At 40.0% G+C, this 20,968-nt stretch overlaps 1 protein-coding gene across 1 annotated transcript in view; it reads right to left on the reverse strand.

The window, feature by feature from the left end:
• Positions 1–20,968, reverse strand: part of lrp1bb (low density lipoprotein receptor-related protein 1Bb) — a 278,342-nt gene that overhangs the window by 193,664 nt on the left and 63,710 nt on the right. Inside the window, exon 2 of the mRNA XM_030080256.1 lies at positions 3,065–3,187. Within this exon, the coding sequence (XP_029936116.1) occupies positions 3,065–3,187 (123 nt within the window). The remainder of the gene's footprint in view (positions 1–3,064; positions 3,188–20,968) is intronic.

Below are 20,968 nucleotides of genomic sequence, written 5' to 3' on the forward strand. Positions count from 1 at the left end.
TGCTGCCAAGAGCATTTTTGGTCCAATATAAATAAAAGGCGGTGTTTGTTATCAGCAAAGTAATTGTGATTAGTTGGCAGGTAAAAGAGCAGGTGACTTCACAAGTTGTCTCTCTTAACAAGGCCCTCATTGGCTTGGTGCATGTCATGAGAAGCTGAGGAAGTAGTGGGGTTTTCACAAATGATATTGTAAAATATAAAAACTGACATTTTGGCCTGAGGGTGAAACTAGAGGAAATGTAATAGGGTCATCAAAATCAAGAGGAACGTTCCTTTGGAGAGCATGAAGGAACTCCCCAAATATTATGGAAATTAAATTTAGGATATCCTGTGCACAAATTTCACATTTTGACTGGTGGCACTTGAGTAAAGTTTGTGAAGTCGCCAAAACTGAGAGGGTTCATCCTCTGGGGAACACGAATATGCTCATTTGTTTTCTTGATCACTCCTTTGCTGTTCATTGTTCATCAGGTTGGCCCACTCTACATGCTCTTAGTTCTGCACTTAGTACAGGCTCGCTCTGTCTCACTGTTTGTAGTGTCTCCTCTGAAATTCATATTGGCATCCTGCACAATATACTGCATATGGGCCTATATAAATTGTTCAAAACATAGCATATCACGAAGAACACACTGACTTTCCGAACCCTGTATTGTAATGTGTCACCTGACTTATCAAGCATCTGAAACACATTTCCAGCATGCCATGCCATGAATGGCAGAAATAACGTTGTGTTGAGATTAGATGTCGTTCACAGGGCTCTTGTTTCAATGATGCAATTTTTTAAAACTAAAATAGCACATCTTCATCTTCATATAAATAAACCTCCCATTTATGTGTGCCACTCCTACCACCTTTGCGCCAAACCCAGAGCACAGTGGGGATGCATCCAAATCCATATCCTGATCCATATTTGACAAGTAACAAATAGCCTAATGGCTTTCTGACAAAAGAAATTTCCCTTCCCAACATTTTTATAAAAGTATGTTTTAGATAATTCATATAATACCCCCACTTTCTGATTTTACTTGTGAAGGATGACACTACATTAGCTGCCTTTAACATCCAGTCTTTTACTTTGAACCAGTATAAACCCAGATATAATATAACATCTAACTTTCATGTTGATGGAGGTACACCAAAAGAATAGACAATACCAGTTACGGTGCAGAAATATTGTAAACCCATCCTTAAACTTCATAACACAACACAAAGACCACATGATAAACACACATACAAACTAAAGAACTAAATAGAATGGGCAAAGTGTGTTTCCAGGTCTCAGAGTGCCAACTCATCAAAGCGCTGCTTATACAACCTTAGCCGCTCATACAATCATAGGGCCCTATAAGTGAAACTGAACAACAATTACAAAACCCAGACCCGTATCAACTAAAACTATACTGAAATAAATAAATCCATCGGTACAGAGGTGTGCAGCACCAGTGAGTTACCACATGACTATAATAGGTGGCGGAACGTAAGTTTCGTTTTCATTTATCCGTATCCACCTGCAGCTACACGTGCAAAACAGTAGAGGGCAGCAGTATGCCATGGAAGCATCTAGTCTCTCGAAGAAGAAGCATAATAAGCTACACCTGAAGCATGACCGCATGACATGCTATCGAAACTGGCAGTAGCAAGAAAATAGAGCTTGAAGATGTCCCTTGTCGTTAAAATCTCCTGTTGGGGAACACTTGGGCTTCCTGGTCAAATACTGCAACGGACAAAGACAAGTGGATAAAACGAAGGCAGTGTGCCGACATTTCTCAGCTGAGATCGAGTACGTTCATGGCAACACAACAAACAGGCTATTTCATTTGAAATGGCGTCATCCGAGTGTGAATATCTCTGGTACAAGAAAAAAAAAAAAAAAACACCCTAGTGCAAACGCAGCTGACTACGGCATTTAAGCAGCCGCATATATTTTGTTCATTTGAGAAAATTTTATTTATTGGAAAACTTATTTTATATATAGTTTGTTTATAATGAGAATATTTATTGGAAAACTTATTACCAGCACTTTGCAGCAGTATTCTATTTTTTTGTATATATATATATGTTTGTATAATGTTACAGTAAAGTTCCTAAAAAAGATAAAATTGCTTATTTAAAGCAATTTTACGTTTTGCATTTTGTTCCCATACTGTATCGAAAATGTACCGAATCAAGACCTCAAAACCGAGGTACGTACCGAATCGTGATTTTTGTGCTGTAATTGGCAACATCAGATAAAATACATATAGTCAACAAATTAGTTTATGTATTTAATCTATATTGTTAATTTCTAAAATATCCTGTGCTTATTTCATGACTGTTCATGTGTTGACAAAATGGTATGTTGGGAGTCTCATTGCAGTGCTAATCTAAACTTTAACATGACAGATGTGCCAGTGATATGACTATGAAACTACAAAGAAATGAACAATCAAATGCAATAAATGTATATTAACATCACCATCAACAACCTCACTTCATGTTTGCTCCTTGCAGCAGGTGTTCCTTGTAGCTTCTAAGTCTCTGTTACAATAAATGGCAGCATGTAGTTTTATAATGAGGATTTTTTGGCAACTGACTGCAGCATGATTAGTTAAACTTTAAGATTATTATTATGTGCAAGAACTGAGAGTTCCCTGTCAATTTGCACTCCCTAGATTAGATTAGGTTAGATTCATCTGCAGGTAAAAAACAAGAAGTAAGTATAGGGGAGAATCGAAATACGAGATGGACCTTGTAAAATGTCCTGAATGTAAAAATAAAGAAAAATATTACAAGACAAGCAATAAATACTGAACATTACATATAATTTCAAAACTAGGTATGTATCTTTATCCAGTAATGCTTTTAAATGATTGTCGTCTCTTCACAAGTGAACAGGAAGTCTACTCAAGGAAACAGCACCTGACATTGCACTTTTCCCCAAAGAGGTCCTCAATCATCCATCCATCAAGCATCCATCACACAGGCTCTTCTTGTGTAATTATGAGACTCCCCTGACAAATGAGATGCTGTGGCAGCTTTGTGTATATGACATCAGTGAAGAATGGATGGAATGAACGACTTACATGTTTGGTCAGTTTCATCGGAGGCGTCGGGGCAGTCGGGCTCGCCGTCACACAGCCAGGCCTCGGGGACGCAGGTCTGCTGGTCGTGACAGTGAAACTCGCCTACATCGCACAAGATGCCCTCTGGATGGAGCGAGGAGAAGGGTGGAGAGAGAGAGAGAGAGAGAGAGAGAGAGACAGAGAGAGACAGAGAGACAGAGAGACAGAGAGAGACAGATGTAGCATGAGGTGATGGGTGGACTCACATGTTTCCTCAGAAAACATGCACAAAACATGAGTGGCTTCACCATGAAATTCTTCGCAGCTCACAAAATGGGTGAGACGGTATTGATCCCAGCAAATGTTTAACACTGTGAACTTTGGGTCATCCTCATCAGCGGCACGAAGCTGCCAAATAAAACACAGCTAATGCCGTGGCTGCCACTCTGTGGAAACGTGCTAATGTGTTGCCAAAAAGTTTGAAAAGGTTGACAATCAATAGGGTCTATCCTTTTGTCAGTGGCGTATCTATCGCACACCACAATTCATAATTCATCATCGGAACATGAGGCTGCCATACATTTTTTTTTTCCAGGAGATTAGAACGCTGCCAGAAAGAGACAGACACAGAAGTCGCCCAGGCATTGTGATTCTGACAGCTGTGCTCATCTAACAAAGACGTAATGTCCTTCGTGCCTTGGCAAACTATTACAAAGTAGGCTTGGCAAGTTTGTTCTTATCTCTTTGCCTCCTTGGGCGCTGTACTGTGATTTGAGGTGGGGAGGAGGGGGGCAGTGAAAGCCCAGTCAACTAAAAAGTCATCACAGCCTTTCAATATAGCAAGCATCTGTCAGAGTGTTGACATGTTTCCTGCCAGCAGCTGTCAGAGACTCGGCTCGATCATTCAGGGGAGTGACACAAGCTTTTGCTAAAGATTTGACACCACAATGTGACCTACCAATACCTCTCCTCAGCACTGAGGAGAAGCGGTAATTTGTTTCTAAGCTTAACTCACAGACAATCAAACAGGCTCAGACGCCCCTCCCCTGCCTTCTCTCCGTCTCCACTCCTCTCCCAGTGTGTTCGTAACCCATTAGAGGTGGGAGTGGAGCAAGTGGGAGATCAGGTCTGCGGCGTTTGAACAGTGGGAGTGATAATTCAACGCACCGCTGCTCCCTGCCCCGGCACCCTCCAGCAAATTCACTACCCAGGGACAAATCTGAAAAGGTCAAACATCTCATCCATTCTACCTCTTCTATTCCCCCCTGATGCAATCCATCTGAAATTTTGCAATTTGATTCAAGGTCTCTTTTGAAATATTCAAAGCCCTTTTTTCATGTTTTAAAAAGGGGATGTTCTTAAAAGCGCGAGCATACTGATCATTGCAAACCAGAGGCTTCAATGCACCACTTAAAAACATAAAGTTGAAAAACAAGTCATGTTAAGAGGGAAGAAAATAGCATTTCAAGGTAGATTACTGCAGGAGAAAACACTGTACTAAACTGTATTTTTTTTTTTTTCATCAGAAAACTTAGAGCTAGACCAGTCCTCGTTCCTATACTGAAAATACATCTTTCAAAAATAAGGTCACCATCATAATAAATGCTTTCTTTATGGCAACACAATGGCCAACATGAACCACAGCTGCTGCAAGTAAGGTAGTCGCTCTATAGATATCAGATCAGGTGATGTTAAGCTAAATATGTTGACAGCTTGACAACAGCTGATGACCTACACACAGATTGCCATTTCTATAAAAATTAACACTGCTCAGGCGTTTGTAAAAAAAAAAAAAAAAAATGTGGTGTACAAGATGTGACTACTGATGGAAAAATATCATGTTTAAAATGCAACTCTACCACTTAAGTATAAAGGTGATTTGTATTTAACAGCCCTTGCCCTTTAGCAATATATTAGGACTATTACTTTTCACATTTTTGCACAAACACGAGTTAGTATAAACTGAAGAGTCAATTAATGGTCAAATGCACTGCTCTTTTAGGACAATACAAGTGAGACAATACATGTGAGAACATGCATTATGGAGCAGAGAATGTACTGTGATATGAATTTTTAGCTACAACTCTTCATCCATTTAATCCTTTGTACTGCCAGAGTGGCACTACAACAACTCTCCATCCTCACAAGCCATTTAGTCTCATATTAAGTGTTAAAATCTTGTTTGTCATAAAGCAAGGGGGAAAAAAATCTGACAGTGGGATGATATAATCCCACTTGTTTCCAATGCTAATCAACTTGTTTCCACAATTTCCTTGAATCAAGTACCATTGTCTTGATCATACTGGGTTGATCTGGTTTATTCTGCCTTTTTTTCCTGAAAAAAATTTCCCACTTCTAACATAGCATCCAAAATGAAGTGAATCATGTAGTGAGAATGTTGGCATAATTAAAGTAGATACAAAATGGCAAACATCACTCATCAGTTTCCAGAAGGGAAAAAAAAACACAAAAAACAGCAATCACCAGAGCAACACATCAGTAAACACAGCCTGGTTTCAGAGTTTGGGAGAGGCGTGCTCGATTTGCAGAAGTCTCTGTAGAAATGTCTCTGACACCTTTGAAGCTGAATTGATTACCATTGAAAAGCAGAAGGCTGGTGGCTGAGGGGCCATTTCCTCAGCTGGCGGTGGAAGCCATGAAAGAGATGGCCCCTGGACCTCGGAGCAACCCAGCTACCTATTGATGTTCTACCTTCTTTCATGCCACTCTGCCTTGAAAGCAAAGGGCCAAATATGAGTCATCCTAATGACCTCTTATGTCAATTCATCTTCCCCTTCATTTTCTCCGAGCGCCTCTCCTTGACTCAGACTATGCTGTCACTGCAGCTTTGGGTGCTAGATGAAAAAAAGAGCACAAACACACAATTGAAGGAAGCTATCCTGGACATTTTTCCTTTTTTTCCCTTTCAGGTTTAAAATACCACTGAATTTGCATAAGAAAGATGCAGGCCTGGTGTATTGCTAAGCAGTATGGTTATTTGCAGATAATTTTGTACAAACAAAATGCAGGTGGCTATGGTAAGATCAGCCGCAGAAGAAATGGCAGCAGCCTTTGGTGAGTGAAAAAAAAAAAAACACACACACAAACTGGTTTCATTACCATAACAGTGGGAAACATACAGCGTCACTCAGTCAGGCACATTATTGTGAGCTTCATTCCTGACACCCAACCGCCACGACTGCCACAACACCGTGGCTCATTAAAGCCACTGAGCTTTTGAAATGTGCCAGGGTGTTTTTTTTTTTTCTTCTTTTTTTTTTGCAGAGGAGCAAAGTGTCATTTGGAGGTACGCAGGCGGTGAAGTCGGTTTACAAACCTGGGAAGGGACAACCAGCTAGTGCCTCTCTGCAGCAGCACACATTTTGATCGAGTTTAGTTTCTGTTTTGCTGAAGATGAAGCACACACTCATGTTGACCCAATTACTAAACACATCCAGCACTGCAACATGATCACTTAGATAGCAGAGCAAACCTCTTAATCTGGCATGCTGAAGCGGCGTCCTCGCCAACCTCAAACATCCTAATCAGGAAATTATATTTGCTCGCTGCTACTGTAATGTGTGTTAAATGAATGCCTGCGTCTGTATTTCTCTGTCTCTGTCTGTCTGTAAACAATATCACATCAATATCACAGGTAAGCCAGGAGCCACCACAGCATCACACATGCAAGCGGATCACAACACGCACACAGTCCACAATGTGGTGCAGTCTTAAGCCTTAAGCCACATGCCTATTCAAATAAACCTTCTCAAAGCAGCGATGCAATACACTGCTTATGTCACTGAATTAAATGTCAGCGCTATGGTGTCCAGCTGAAGGACAGAGAAAAAAAAAAACATGTCTCAGAATATTCCTCATCCAGGCCTATCTTTAAGTTGCAGGTTGAGAAGTAACTGCTATCTCAGGAAGCTATTTGCAGCTCATCCAAGCTGCATAGAAAGCTGTGTGTGAGCCTGACAGGTCAGTGATAGTCCATTAGACCTGTATTACACTCAACACACTCAAGGTCATCCAGTGACCAGTCCGAGGTGAAATAGAATACTAGAATAGTAGCTGAATAAATCTAAACACGAGAGGGAGCATATATGTACACCCCCACAAAATATCTTTTAGCTGTTAATGGGAAAATCCACCCTAAAAAGCTTTCTCACCTTTTAGAAACAACTATTGGTCATGTGCCTTGTCCATTTTAGTGGCTGCAACCAAAGATTATGTTGTTTTTTTTTTCTGTTTGTTTGTTTTGATTATTTGTTTTTTACTCTATCATTTTTTTTTTTCAATTATTATTGATCAACTGTTTAGTTTATTAAGTGTTAAGAATTATGGCTAACACTTTCTGGAATTTGACAGATCTCAAGATGATTTCTTCAAATTGTTTCCTTATAAAAACAAATTTAAAAAATAACTATTAATTTTAATAATAATATGAACACAGAAAAGGGAGACAATAAGCATCTTAATCTGGAATCAGCAAATATTTGGCATTTTTATTTGTTAAATGGCAATAATCCATTAATTTTCTGTTGATTGGATCATCAATTAATTGACTAAGTTTGAGCAACAGTACATTTTATTGGTTGCTGTATTTTTTGGCCAAAGAAAAATGAGTTAATGTTCACATTTCCAGCAGATACAATGGAGTTTAGTGTCAGAAAATGTTTCAGTGAAACAATCAACGGGTAAATGTTGGTGTCAGTCCCTCTGAGTCCAGAAGCCACCAGTTTATGTTCAACTCCTGTTCAGTCATACAGGGAGAAATCCATCACACAAGAAACAGATATCAATTTTTCCACTGACAATATCCTCAACAGACCAGAAAGCAATGCAGCAGCAAACCCACAGCTGAACGCAACAAGTTCAGGCACATTCTGCAGGGGTTACTGAAAAGCATTCTGGGAAACTGAAGTAGAAATACATGAGGCAGGTTGAGGGAAAAATGTAAATTACAACACTTCATCAAAAAAGTAACTCCAGGAATGCATTAAACATCACAGATTGATGATTTATAACAGTATAAGAGGGTCAGAGGGTGGAATTTTCCTTTAAGAGATGCATGGGCTGTGAAACACAAATCAAGTGGATCTAACAAGTTCAAATATGCATTTTTCACAGGTCTAATGAGGACAAGTGAACAGGAGCACAGAAATGCAGACGCACACACTCACATACCAAAAACCACCTGCACCCACGTGCACAAACATAGATTAGCGTATGCAAACCCGCTCACAGTACCAGAGCAGACTTAGCTTCCTGGCCAGCTGCAGGTCATATGCATTATGGATGAGTAATGGGCTTTGGGCCAAACTAAGCAGGTTATTAAGTATAACCACAGTATAATGCGCTCTCTCCCTTAATCTTCATATCTTCAATCTGCCAAAAGTTGCAATGCACTGTGACGCATCTCAATGATGCCTCACACCTTTATAATGAATCTTTATTGCAAGCGTATATCTAGAAGTGACATACGCCATGTGGTATTTAGACTTAAATGCCATCCACGTCGCCTCTGATCAGAATATGAAGACTAGAGAGAGTACCATGACTCTGCTCACGCTGATGAATGATTTCAGAATGTCACGCCGCTTCTGGATGCATGCCCATATTTGCACAAATCTGGGTACGTCAGTTTTGCAGCGAGCCCACATCCCTCTCTTGTGGCTCCTTGAAAGATGTTTTAAAAAAAGACATTCTTAGAGATCACTAAGCCAACCCATGTAAGCGAGCTGTTTAATGAAAGGAGAGAGAGAGAAAATAATGATGTACTAAGAGAGAAAAGTAATTGTGTTTACAGATTCTGGTGTACAACTGGCTCCGGGAAACGTTGGCTCGTACCCGGGGCTTTTCCCCATGGCAACGCTCAGCAACTCTGCATTCTAGCCATGAAATGGGTAAGAAATCAATTCGGTAGGACTATGGGGCCTTCATTAGACACTGCCTGACCTTCACCACAGAGCGAGGTCACTTTTATTTTCTCAACAACAGCAGGGGCATGTCAACAAATTATTAAAAGGGAGCACCATAAGAAAAGTTTCAGAAGACAATGCTGGAATGGCCTCCTGCTCCTTGGCATAAATCCCTGAACCAGTAAACAATGAATGATTCATAAGACTGATCTTAAGCTGTGTGGTGTTTGCTGCCCTTTTACTCCACATGCAAGAGAAGGCTTTACAGTACAATGCATTCAGAAAGCACTATATCCAAGGTTATTGAATCATTGCAGCACCGACTGTTGTATTTGCCAGGCCAGAACTCTTTTTTTGCATGATCTGAAAATCAACCTGTCATCCCAGTTGCCAGACTTTGAAGTTTTATTTAAAAAAAAAAAAAGGGGGAAAAAAATCTACTCACCAGCCTTTACTAAAAGTGATCCTAACTTTATTGCTTTTTTTTCATTGATTTGGTTTGGTTTCCCATGGCCAATTAACAAAGCAAATCTACTGTGTAAAAATTAGACACGACTTTTAATCCTAAGCATCAATAAAATTACTACTGTTTATGTTGTCCAGTTTAGTTGAGGTATGGATGATTCCCCAATTTCCCCACGGGGATCATTAGAGTTTCGTCTGCTCTAATCTAAGTTTGTTGACAAAAATCAGCCGATCAGCCTCATTAAATACCTTGGCTGTTTTCCTATCTTCACTTCGACTGCTTTCCAACCACGAATGAAAACACTGACACAAACTCTCTCCAACCAAAGGCTGTTTTTTGGTGTGCTTACCTCTCCAAATGAACCAATCTAAGCAGGTAAACACTCCAGTCCAAGGTCTAATTCAACCAAACTAAACAAGGTAAACTAGGTGTGAGCACAGCTGAAAACTCACTATATCATACAATTTTAATTAAAAGCAAGTAGGTCTGTTTACCATTGGTAGATGTTTCCGTAATGGGAAAATTCACAAACAACTTTAACATAATCAATACGCAGCGCTGCCTTCTGTGTAGAGTAATCGCTCTCAATCCTGGTCCGCTAGGGTTTTCCATCCCACCACAGTTAACTTAGCTACACAGTTAATTGCACTTAACTGCACTCACGCTGAAACTCAGGAGTATGGAGCATATCTGAGGAATAACATTTAGGCAGGCTGGCAAGGATCTGATTCCAAGTCATCATAAACAGTTTGATATTAAAAGGATCAGAGACACTAGACCAGAGATGCCAGAGATACAGCCCGGGGGCCAAATCTGGACCAGGAGTTTCATCGGGCCCCCATGAGGTTTTGGAGGGAAAGGGGAAAAAACAAACAAACAAACAAAAATATATATTATTAAATCAAAATGTATTTTTTAAATTTAAAAATCCATCTAGTTATTATCAACTATGTGTGACACCAATTAGAGGTTTCTATGATAAACTGATAAATTAATGATTAATGAGAAATTATGAGAAATTAATTAGACCTAGCACTACAAACTATCCATCAGCCAGAAGTAAAGGAAAAGCCAGCAAACATGCTATCACAAAAGCAAAAAAATTGATATCAAATGTTGATTTTTTTTTTTTTTTTTTTTTTTCAAGAAAATGCATCTCTCTCTTCAGCTTCCTATAATTCTATATTGCCTAGGCTATTATTTTTTCAATTTCTCACTGACTGGTGGGCTAAAAATTGATTAATTTAAAAATATAAATCGGTATGTAACTTTAAATGTCCACCTGTTGACATGAGTCATATTGACATTAGCAAAAAACAATCCAGCCCCTGTGAGGTCTCATTTGAACGAATGCGGCCCACTACCAACTGATACGGATAAATCTGGATATTTATTTTTACACAGATATGCTTCATATTTGATTGTGATTCCTCAGTTATTTCTAAAAAAAAAAGTCGCCAAGCTGCTTCTCATCACCAAAGAGAAGCTTACTGCTTGTAGGATGGCAAGCTAGCTGCCCACACAGTGGAAAGAGAGACATTTGTGTAAGTTAGTTGACTGGCGACACCCAGAGTGAGAAAGACAACTCGGCCGCTTACCTTGTGAGTTCCCGCCGCAGAGCGGCTCCAGCCAGCCGCTGCAGACCGGGAGGAGTGCAGGCTAACCCCGGGAGAGCCTCTCCTGGCTACCGTTAGCTGCCTGCCTGTTAACCTAATCAGCTACTGTCCTTGGCAACCGTGAAACATACCTTGAAACACACAGGACGGCACAAGCCTACCCTCGAAAAAAAGTTTTGTAATTTCCGTGCTTTAACGATGATGTTGGTAGACCGCGGTATAAACCGTGTAACAAGCGAGGCAGTCAGGGATATTCCACTTTGCAGCGGGTGGTTATTTGCCTTAAAACCGTTTAACGCATACATACCAGTTGATTATTCCGCTTATGCCGTGCTCATTTGCCAACAATACAAAGGAAAAAACGAGGAAACAATATTTTAAAAATCCTTTTTTTTTGTGTTTTCCTTCCCGGTCGTTCAGTTTATCAAGTGGATGACTCAGCTGTTCTTGAAGACGTTGAAACTTTGACAGTTGAGCTTCCTGTGTTGCTATGGTTACAGAACGGTGATTAAACTTGAGCAGAACTACGTGCGCAATACGGTCTTATCGCACACCTGCCGGCCAATCTATTTACCCATAACATCTGTATTCAAAAATAGTTCCTGTGGTAGATGGCAAGATTTATTTAGGCAAAATGCATTAACAGACCATTCAGAATCAAGCATCGCGTACTTAACGAATTTAATAATTCTCTTTTCCTCAGTGATTAAATTGGATGTTTGCAGTGTCTTACTTTAGATTAAGACATTTTTTTATTGAAATAAAATAAAAACAAGGTGGCACCTGAAAAAAAAGAAAAAATGAAACTGTATTGTGTGTTTACAAAGACAGGGGAATGTCACAGTTTTCGCCTTTGTGCCGATTTCTCATACATAATTGTAGAAGTGGCACATTCAAGCAGCTCACGTGTCCTAGTTTGGCGGGGAAAATCGGGAGAAAGACTAAAACTGACACTGAAACTAATAAAAACTAAACTAAAAGTACGCATTTTCAAAATGTGATGAATCTCTCTGAATACCTTATAGCCTGAAATACATCTGTTACAGGAGGTGTACAATTTTCCTTTTTGTTTGGACCTCGCCATCACAAAAGTAGCGGACAGGGCCTCAGTTTGCAGACTTCAGGGGAGTCACACGTTAGATCAGTGAAACTGGGTGGACTTCAGACAAATTCACTTGACTTTGTTTGAAAACATGGGAAAAACGCCAATCAGCAAATGAGCAAAAAATTACTGGCACATCAGCAAAAAAAATAAATAAATAAATAAATAAAAATTACAAGAGCATAACCAGAAAAAATGTATAAAAAAAAAAAAATAGCACTAAAATTTACAAGAAATGTATTAAACATCAGGTCCATGATGCTGGATCAACCTCAGAATTACTGTGTTCAAATGCTTTTGAAAAGCTTTCACAAACATTTAATAGGGTAGTAGAGCAAATCACTAATGAATGGGTGGATGGAGTGGGTGTTCAGATTTCAGCTGATTTTGAATTTTTATTTACAGTACGCCTACAGGTGAAAACGGCCATGAAAAATGTTCTGTTTTCCAGGAGATGGGACGTGACAGCAGGTCTTTTCATGGGGACTCTGACTCCTTTGAAGGACGTGGTCGATGAAGGTGTGGTTTTCGCAGGACTGAACGCTCGGCCTTCATGCTAGCTAACAGTTGCTAATTGGGCCGGTCTGCTGAGGATTCTCCCTGCGTAATTAGGGGTTCAATCAGGTGTTGCCTCACAAGAAGAAACAGCTGTTACTCATTTCTCGTTAAATGTTACTCCACCAGAAATTGCGCTGATGGTCAAAAAATAAATCTATCTGAATTTGCAAGGCTTTTAATCCTTTTAAATTACTATTGGCCAGATGGCAAATGAAAAGTTGAGATGAGGTTACAATTTTATTTGCATTATTTGCAAATAATTTGCATTTACATTTATATTAACCTAAAAAATGTGCATGTTGTTTTCACTTTGCCTTTCACTTGATGCCACCACCTGAGCAACTATAACGTTCTCAATATGGAAATCTGACCAAGCCCCTGAACTGGGACATCCCCCTCCCCCACCCATCCCACCCCCACCCACCCATCCTATCCCACTTTTTCTTCGTGCCTGGCAGATTTCTGCTGCAAAATTTCGCCTTGGGCTTTCAATAAAATGTATTAATCCTATATTAACCCTATACATTTTTGAGGTCCCTGGTTCATTCCCATTGAGCCTAGCCTGAGTGAACCTCATTTGCATGAGAGCATGTCATTATACCACCAATAATCGAAAAGATTCGCCCCCGCCCACCCTCTTTCCGGCTGCCTTCTCCATGCCCTGTCCAAGGTCACCTAATCACTGTGTTCCTTCAAAGACCTTCATCTTAACCAGGAGCAGTCAGAGGGATTTATGCCCTGGCCCACGTCATGATTACCGATCAGGTGGAGTAATAGCTGCTTAAGCAGACAGAGTTTTTGTCATCACTGAGGGGTGAAGTGCCAGTCAAGGTTTCCACCAGGCCCGTCCACTGCAGGCTGATGTTCTGCAGGGGGATGTCGGCGCCTTGGGTGTAGCCTCCAGATTAAACTGCATTATGGGAACAGACTGAGTGCTGCTACGGTGAGGGATCACATCCTCCATGGCCCTGCCATATCACTGCAGACACTGAGTGAGCCATTCATTACTTATCAACAACATATCCTCCTTGGCAAGCGACACATCACCTCACAAACAGCACAAACTGGTCTACATCTAAATTCTCCACTGAAGACTGCAAGGTCCCTCTGACACAGAGGCACTACAGAGCCAGTATAACATCACATTTTAATGCAGCTCATGAAAATACAAACAAGATCAACAAATCAAATCACACTGCATCATTTAAAATAATCTAAATCTGAAATTTAAAGATAGGAATATGATGGCCCAAGGGTGGGATGCATTTGCATGTTTACCACACCATCAGTCAGGGTCTCAGAAAATATTTAAAAATTATGATCAGATGTCTTCCAATTCATTAAAACAAATACACTCTCCTTCACAATTAGACGACTGGGTAAAAAAAAAAAAAAAAAAAAAAAAAAAAAAAACAGTATAAAATGGTAACATCATTGCAGAAACTCAGACATATAGCTGCTGTAAACTCCCATCAAGTGGAACCATTTTAATCAAGTAAATTAAGGTTGAATTCATCATATTGCATGTCTTTTCATTTGCAGCTTCATAAATATCTAAACCTTTGAAGCACTAAACTTTCCAAACCAAAAGAGGAAATGGAGGAATTAAAACATAACATATTTATGCCCATAAATAAGTGAGAGGCTGCGAGAGGATGTTGTTTCAGATTTCATTGAGACAATAGAGAACTATTTAGCCTGGTGTCAACAGATGCTGAAGCAACCACGTTGACTGAACTCTTGTTTTGTTTTGTTTTGTTTTGTTTTATCATGTGTTTTTGGGTCGTTTATCTTTTTGTCAGACAAAAGAGTTTGTCTGAGATGAATTTTTGAAGGTCGGTACTGACAGTAACATTGTTTTGGAATGAAGTTTCTAATATTTAATATCTTTCAACTCTCTATAATTCAGTGTGTTTCTGAGAGTGGCACTCTCGTCAGTGTGGGAAAACCTCTGAAATAGGATTTAGACCACTGTAGGACACTGAGAGTGTCTTCATATTAGGTAAGATTGCTTTGTTCTGTGCCTGAGTACGATTGCCCCACCCCGCCCTGATACACAGTGTTCATACTAATCAAACAAACTGTACTTTGAGGTCAAGTGCACTCAGACCCAGGCCCGGGCCCCTGATGTGAAACCCCTGAAAACTCTCCTCTGAAACCCAGACTAATTAATATTTTGTTGGCAGGTGGGGCCTAAGGATTACCGTGTTAATAGCTCTGTCTAGAATTTTGCTCCACAACATAATATCTCGAAATCTATTGGTCAGATTAATGTGGAATTCGGCGATCACATTCATGCTCCTCAGAGGATGAACCCTGACAATTTTGGTGACCTCATGACATTTCCTCTAGTGCCATTCCCAGACCACATCTTTGCACACAAGATATAATGAAATGTAATTAGTCGATTACCACGATTATGTGGCGAGTACATTCACACACTCCAAAAGAATATTTCCCTTGATTGTGGTGACCATATGATCTTTTCTCTAGCGCCTCCATGAGCCAAAACATTTGACCTGCACAAAATGTATCTCTAAATGTGAAAACTTCTTCTAAAACCACTTTGCTGAGCATACTCATGCTACCCAGTGAATAAACCCCATCAAATATCACCCTTAGGTCAAAATGTCCAATGTGATATCTCACAATTTGTTGGGCTTATCGTCATGAAATTAATATTTAGTCTTACATTCAGTGATAGGGAAAGTCTGGGGTATGTTACTGCCAAAACATTATTTCACCAATGAAATAAATGCTTAAAATATGCAAATAAAGTATTTTTTAATATGGAGGTGTTTCAAGGAGAGCCTAAATTATATCAGTGGTGGATGACACTGACTGGCTAATGTTTAATAAAAGGTCAAAATCAGCCCAGTGTATCGCATGTTGAGCTAACAGTCACACAAAGTCACTCTCTATATAGTCCAATAAACTGTGTTGCATTGCTAATGTGACATTTGTGTCTCATTGCCAGCCACAGGGCCGTAGCAGCATGTGATTGAGATGGACTTGCTCTTTATTTAAGTTTTTCCACTTTACTCCTCAGTGAACTCTGCAAAGTCGCACAGCTGGGAGTCAGCTTACGCAGATCTGATTAGCTTCGTTCCATTAGAAATGGAGAGCACACGTCTCTTCCAATGTGCCTCACAACACAAACCAGCCTTATTAGGCAGTGGCAGCAGCGCAACTGTGTTAAACTGTAATGTGAACTGAAAACTGATGAAACTGTGGGTCAGACACCGTTGCTTTGTTATTTTTGCAGTGTGGTCAGAAAGGGGTAAAAGTACATCTAAATATATTCTGCAACAAACTGTCATATTTCCTGCAACCTTCAGCAAATATATTGAAATGAACTGCAAATTACTGACTGGGATGAATGCATACAATAAAAAATGCATGCATTATTTTTTTCAGCACACATCTCTCTGTGAATTATTTAAATCCATGAAGAAACAAAATCTTAGCTATGGTCTTATGCCAAATCCGAATCTTTATTGGCATAAAAAGAAACATAACACTACAAACTGTAAACGATCCAGTGTCTTTTGCCAAATTGTGCTCCTCTTGAATGGAATGCATTCTTTTATTTGAGGTTGAACTTGTTTGGTAACGGTTACAAACCTTGACAATTTAGCTCTATTATGTAACCTTAAGAATGAAGGAGGATAAATTAATTAACAGCCTCTGTTGCATGTTTTCTCAAAAGCTGCAAATGTTTATCTTTGTGATAAAGCACTTGATGACTTTTGAAGTATTAAAAACAAATTTCAAAGCAGATTGAATCAATACGAGTCGTATGCGCACATCTTAACGATGAAAGCAGTCTACAGGATAAGAAAATGTTATTAAGGTAAGTTGTTGTGCGTTAAATGACAGAGATTTAATGCTGAAATACAGGCTTGTGACTTCCTCGGTATTGTCTGAAGATTCACACCATCAAGCTGATACTCCTACAAAAATAGCACAGCACGCTATATCTGCAGAAACTTGCAAATTAGTTTATTCAAGCTAATGGTCTGGCGGCTTTTTCCAATTTGTTATGGAACTGCTGCCACATGTTTTCCATGAAAATGTGGGCTCGGCTCGGGGATATCTGAGGAGAGGGATAGTAAAGCAACAACATGTTTGTGTTTGCTCTTCAGTAAGGTTATTAACGTCCGCAGTTGCATAGTAATTGCTGATGATCACGAGTCCACTGCGAATCAACAGATCCTCTGGACAGCATAAATTGCAATGGTGGTGGTGCTTAGGTTATTTTAACGGACCAATGCCTATCAATTATGTAATAACGCGTGTGGGGGTGTGTGCGTGGGGTTGTGTGTGTGTTCACTCTCTGCCCCAGGTCCTGCAGCTAATGAAAGTAAGGAAATGATAAGCAACACATATTACTCGTTAAACAAAGCTGAGGATAGAGTGCTTTCCACAGCTGAGCCTGAAGCTAAACCTAATCTGGCTCCATTAACACTTCCTGAGACAGAGTATCTCAAATTCTCTCCAAAGCTGTGAAACAGGAAGAATATCCCCTTTCCCCTGCAATTACATAATGTGATTTAGGTTAGACAGTCGGCCTACAGCCAGGTAGGTGTGGAATCCTCAGTTAACCAGCATTATGTTGTTAACGTCTACCATGCAGTCCCTGTCAGTTATGTTCACACTTGTAAATTAATCGACATCAGCTATACACCCTGCTATATTATATTATTATATCTCCTCTGAATCTTAATTATTGTTGCACAACATTTGCATTGCTCCAGCAACAGTTTTATCACATTTTCTTGAGATGCTCAAGTGCTGCACTTTTTTGGAGCCCACATTTCCAAAGGGATGTCAAATCTTAATTGTAATCTGGAGCAAAACGTAAGACAGACAGGGGGCAATCAAATGATGGACCCACAGGGTATATCTGTACTTTGATTTTGCCCAAAGGTTATACTTGAGAAGGACAATTATTTTTCAGTATAAGAGACCCTAAATGTCACCCGCTTTGGGGATTTTGTGCCAGCCCACTGTATGTAGCAGTGATTTAATTTTGTGATTTGGTGCTCTTTTAAAATAACTTGGAGACAGAATGAAAAGTGGTGACTGGCCAAGTTATTCTCTGAGTTCATTTCATTGTTCACTCAAAAACCATAGGGCACTCCGTGGGGCTTGGTATTCATTCTATGATAACAAATACAGATCTGTTTCCCCCCCAATTATACATTTAAATTAAACTCCATTCAATAGAAATGAATTTGTTCCCTGGAGCCAGTTGTTTTACAAGCAAGGCAGGGAAGGCAACCATTTTACAGCTTGAAAACATGTTTAAAACTTTTAATAATTAGCTGTCACATAGTCGCAGCAAAGAAGAAAAAAACATCTCCATTTGCATGTTTTTGGTTTGTTTTGGCAGGACTGGGCCTAATGGTTGCATATTATGTTCCTCCCTGAGGTCACCAGAAATTCAGTTTAGAAAATCAGTTTTCAAAATATCTCCTCCCAGGGGAAGATTACCGCTGAGCCTCTGGGCATCCTCGAGTATGTGGCCTTTTAATAACTTTTGCACCAGCCTGTGAGCACCAGTGCTAACAGTATATATATATATATGTATATATATATATGTGTGTGTGTGTGTGTGTGTGTGTGTGTGTGTGTATTTGAATATTTAGGACCAGTCAGTAGCCAGTATTTCACAAGTTCCTAACAGGAACCAGTGAATAAACAGCATCCCGCATGGCAGGCACACACTTTCCGAGACAACTGCTTATTATTTCTGTGTCACCGTAGGCCTGTGTGACTTTCTAAAGCTATTTCCAGAAGATTGAACCGTGCTCAAGCTTAGCCGTTAGGAACAGCTTACTCACACATTATCAAACCTGCAACTCTTTGTTGTTCAAATAAATAAAGGAGAAAAGTCATGGGATCAAAGTATTTTGTATATAAACTATTCAAACCTCACAGCAAAATGCCAATACAGTATCAGTCATTTGTGGATGTGGGACAGATGAAAGAGATTGTCTGTATTGAACAGGGCTATGGGCGTTTATGAGTGAGATCCATCAGGAAAGTCGATCAGATCAGCCTCTTTAGGGTATGAAAGTGAGTCAACAGAGGGGAGATCAGATCTAATTTATCACATGATTAAAATCAATTCAGTATATCAGATGCTGAAGGTGGAGAAGATGGGATGAGGAATGGGAGGCTGTTAAGCATCTCCTCCTCTCTCACTACCAAATGAGAACGGCGAGAGAGTAACAGCCGGCTTTGACAGCTTCATGACGCCGTGATTCATGACACCAGGCACCGGAAAAATAGAAAGGTCATCAGACGTGCCACGTCATGCACAACAGAGAGATATGACTGACACATTATGGAAGTACTGCCCTGACATGGTATGGCGATGATCACTCCCCAGTGAAAACAAATATCCACACACATGTCAAGATCAATTTCACTTAACCCAATTTCATGTCCTTACTCATTTCCAAGAGGACTGTAGTATTGTATGCAAATGATATGCAAAGAAACACCCGGGATTATTCAATTCTCTCTAAAAACTAATGAATTAATAGTTGAAGATAGGAAACAATTTGTGATCAGTTTGATTTGGCTCTATCTACCAGACACAGAGATATAGGATCATGGACCCTTTGCAAAAATAATTTCCACTGAAAGCCCAGCTATAATTTTTCATACACCCTTCCCCAGTGCAATTAAGTGTGAAAATAACAGACCGGCATTACTGCTCCAAATTACCAAGAACAATGTCTAATTGCAGCGCCATTCTGTAACTCACTTCATTACTTGGTATATGACCTTTATACAGCTAATTAACATGGTTGTCAGCAACTTCTGGACTTTGTTAAGATGCATAGAGCCAAAGATACTCACTGGCTATTAATTCAAATAAAGCACTGGGAAATCGTGTAAACAGAAAAGGAAGTAAAACAACTTATAGTTCTGTGTGACCTTTTAGCGGTCTTATTAAACAACAGCCTCAACACAAAAACAGAGGAAGCCTTAATGACTTATGTAGGTGGTCTGGCACTGTAAAGCAAAAATCACATCTTCAGACAAATGTTTGCACTGTAAGAGCAAACAACTGAAAGGGAGTCAGTGTAAACTCAGAGTGAGCTAACTATGGTCTGTTGCGCTGTAATCAGAGCCGTGCCATATGGAGACTCGTGGTCCTTGTTAGCAGTTTAACGCAGTGAGAAAACAGGGTGTGTGTTCATGTCTACGTCCCACCAAGCAGCCAGACACCGATGTCACGTGCCGCATACCCACTTTGGTGTTTGCATTTGTGCATAAACGAGTACAGACGCGGATGACAAACGTAATGCATTCAAACACCTCAAGAAAGTCACAACGATTTATGTTTACAACAGAAATCAAACGCGGAATGTTAGTACACCGGGCCATTTCAAGTCCAGGCAATTAAAATAAAACAGTCTGCCAATTTGATAATCATCATAATACCTTCTGAAAATGCCTAGGGAGGCAACAGGGCGGTGGGTGAGGGTGGTGGCGGGGTTCATACAGCAGAAATAAACGAAGTTGTCATGGCAACATAGAGCAAGATTTGTGAGAGCAGCAGTCTGTTAAAGCTGCCATGCTATGACCAAAGGAGGAGGGTAATCCATCAAACCAAACTATGCCAGCTCAATACCTATGAAAGGACAAAAAACACACACAAAAAAAATTTACTGTACATTTCAAGTTATATATTACATTTCAGATTTCAGGTATGTGGCCTATTTCAAGGCCTTATCGAATCCATCATGTTGGCTTAATGCATTGCATGTACTGTTTAACATTTACATAGAAATCATTTTTTAACCCACTTCAACCCGCTCAGGGTCACTGGAGGGAACTGGAGCCTATCCCAGCATGCACTGGGGTGGAAGGCAGGGATAGACAGGTCACCAATCCATCACAGGGCTAATACACAGAGACACTCACACCTCACAGCCACAGGCCCAGTCCAGCTGACTTGAATGCCTTTTGACTGTGGGAGGAAAGCGGGGTAAACTCCACATAAAGCCAGAGATCGATCACAAGGACCTTTTTTCCTTTGAAGCAACAGTGCTAATGAGTGAACTGCCGCGCCTCCCCTGAATATTTTGGAAAAACATCAAGAACACATCCCATAAAAGTCAGGGCTGTTCAGGCGGTGTTCTGCTCGGCGTGGATTTGAGCATTCAGGCACGGGACTGAGGGAATTGTTTGTTTTTTGTGCATTAAATTTGGTGAGCTGATGTGTTTCTCCCTCTCGTT

This window comes from Myripristis murdjan, chromosome 21 (genome assembly GCF_902150065.1).
Source record: "Myripristis murdjan chromosome 21, fMyrMur1.1, whole genome shotgun sequence".
Taxonomy (NCBI): domain Eukaryota; kingdom Metazoa; phylum Chordata; class Actinopteri; order Holocentriformes; family Holocentridae; genus Myripristis; species Myripristis murdjan.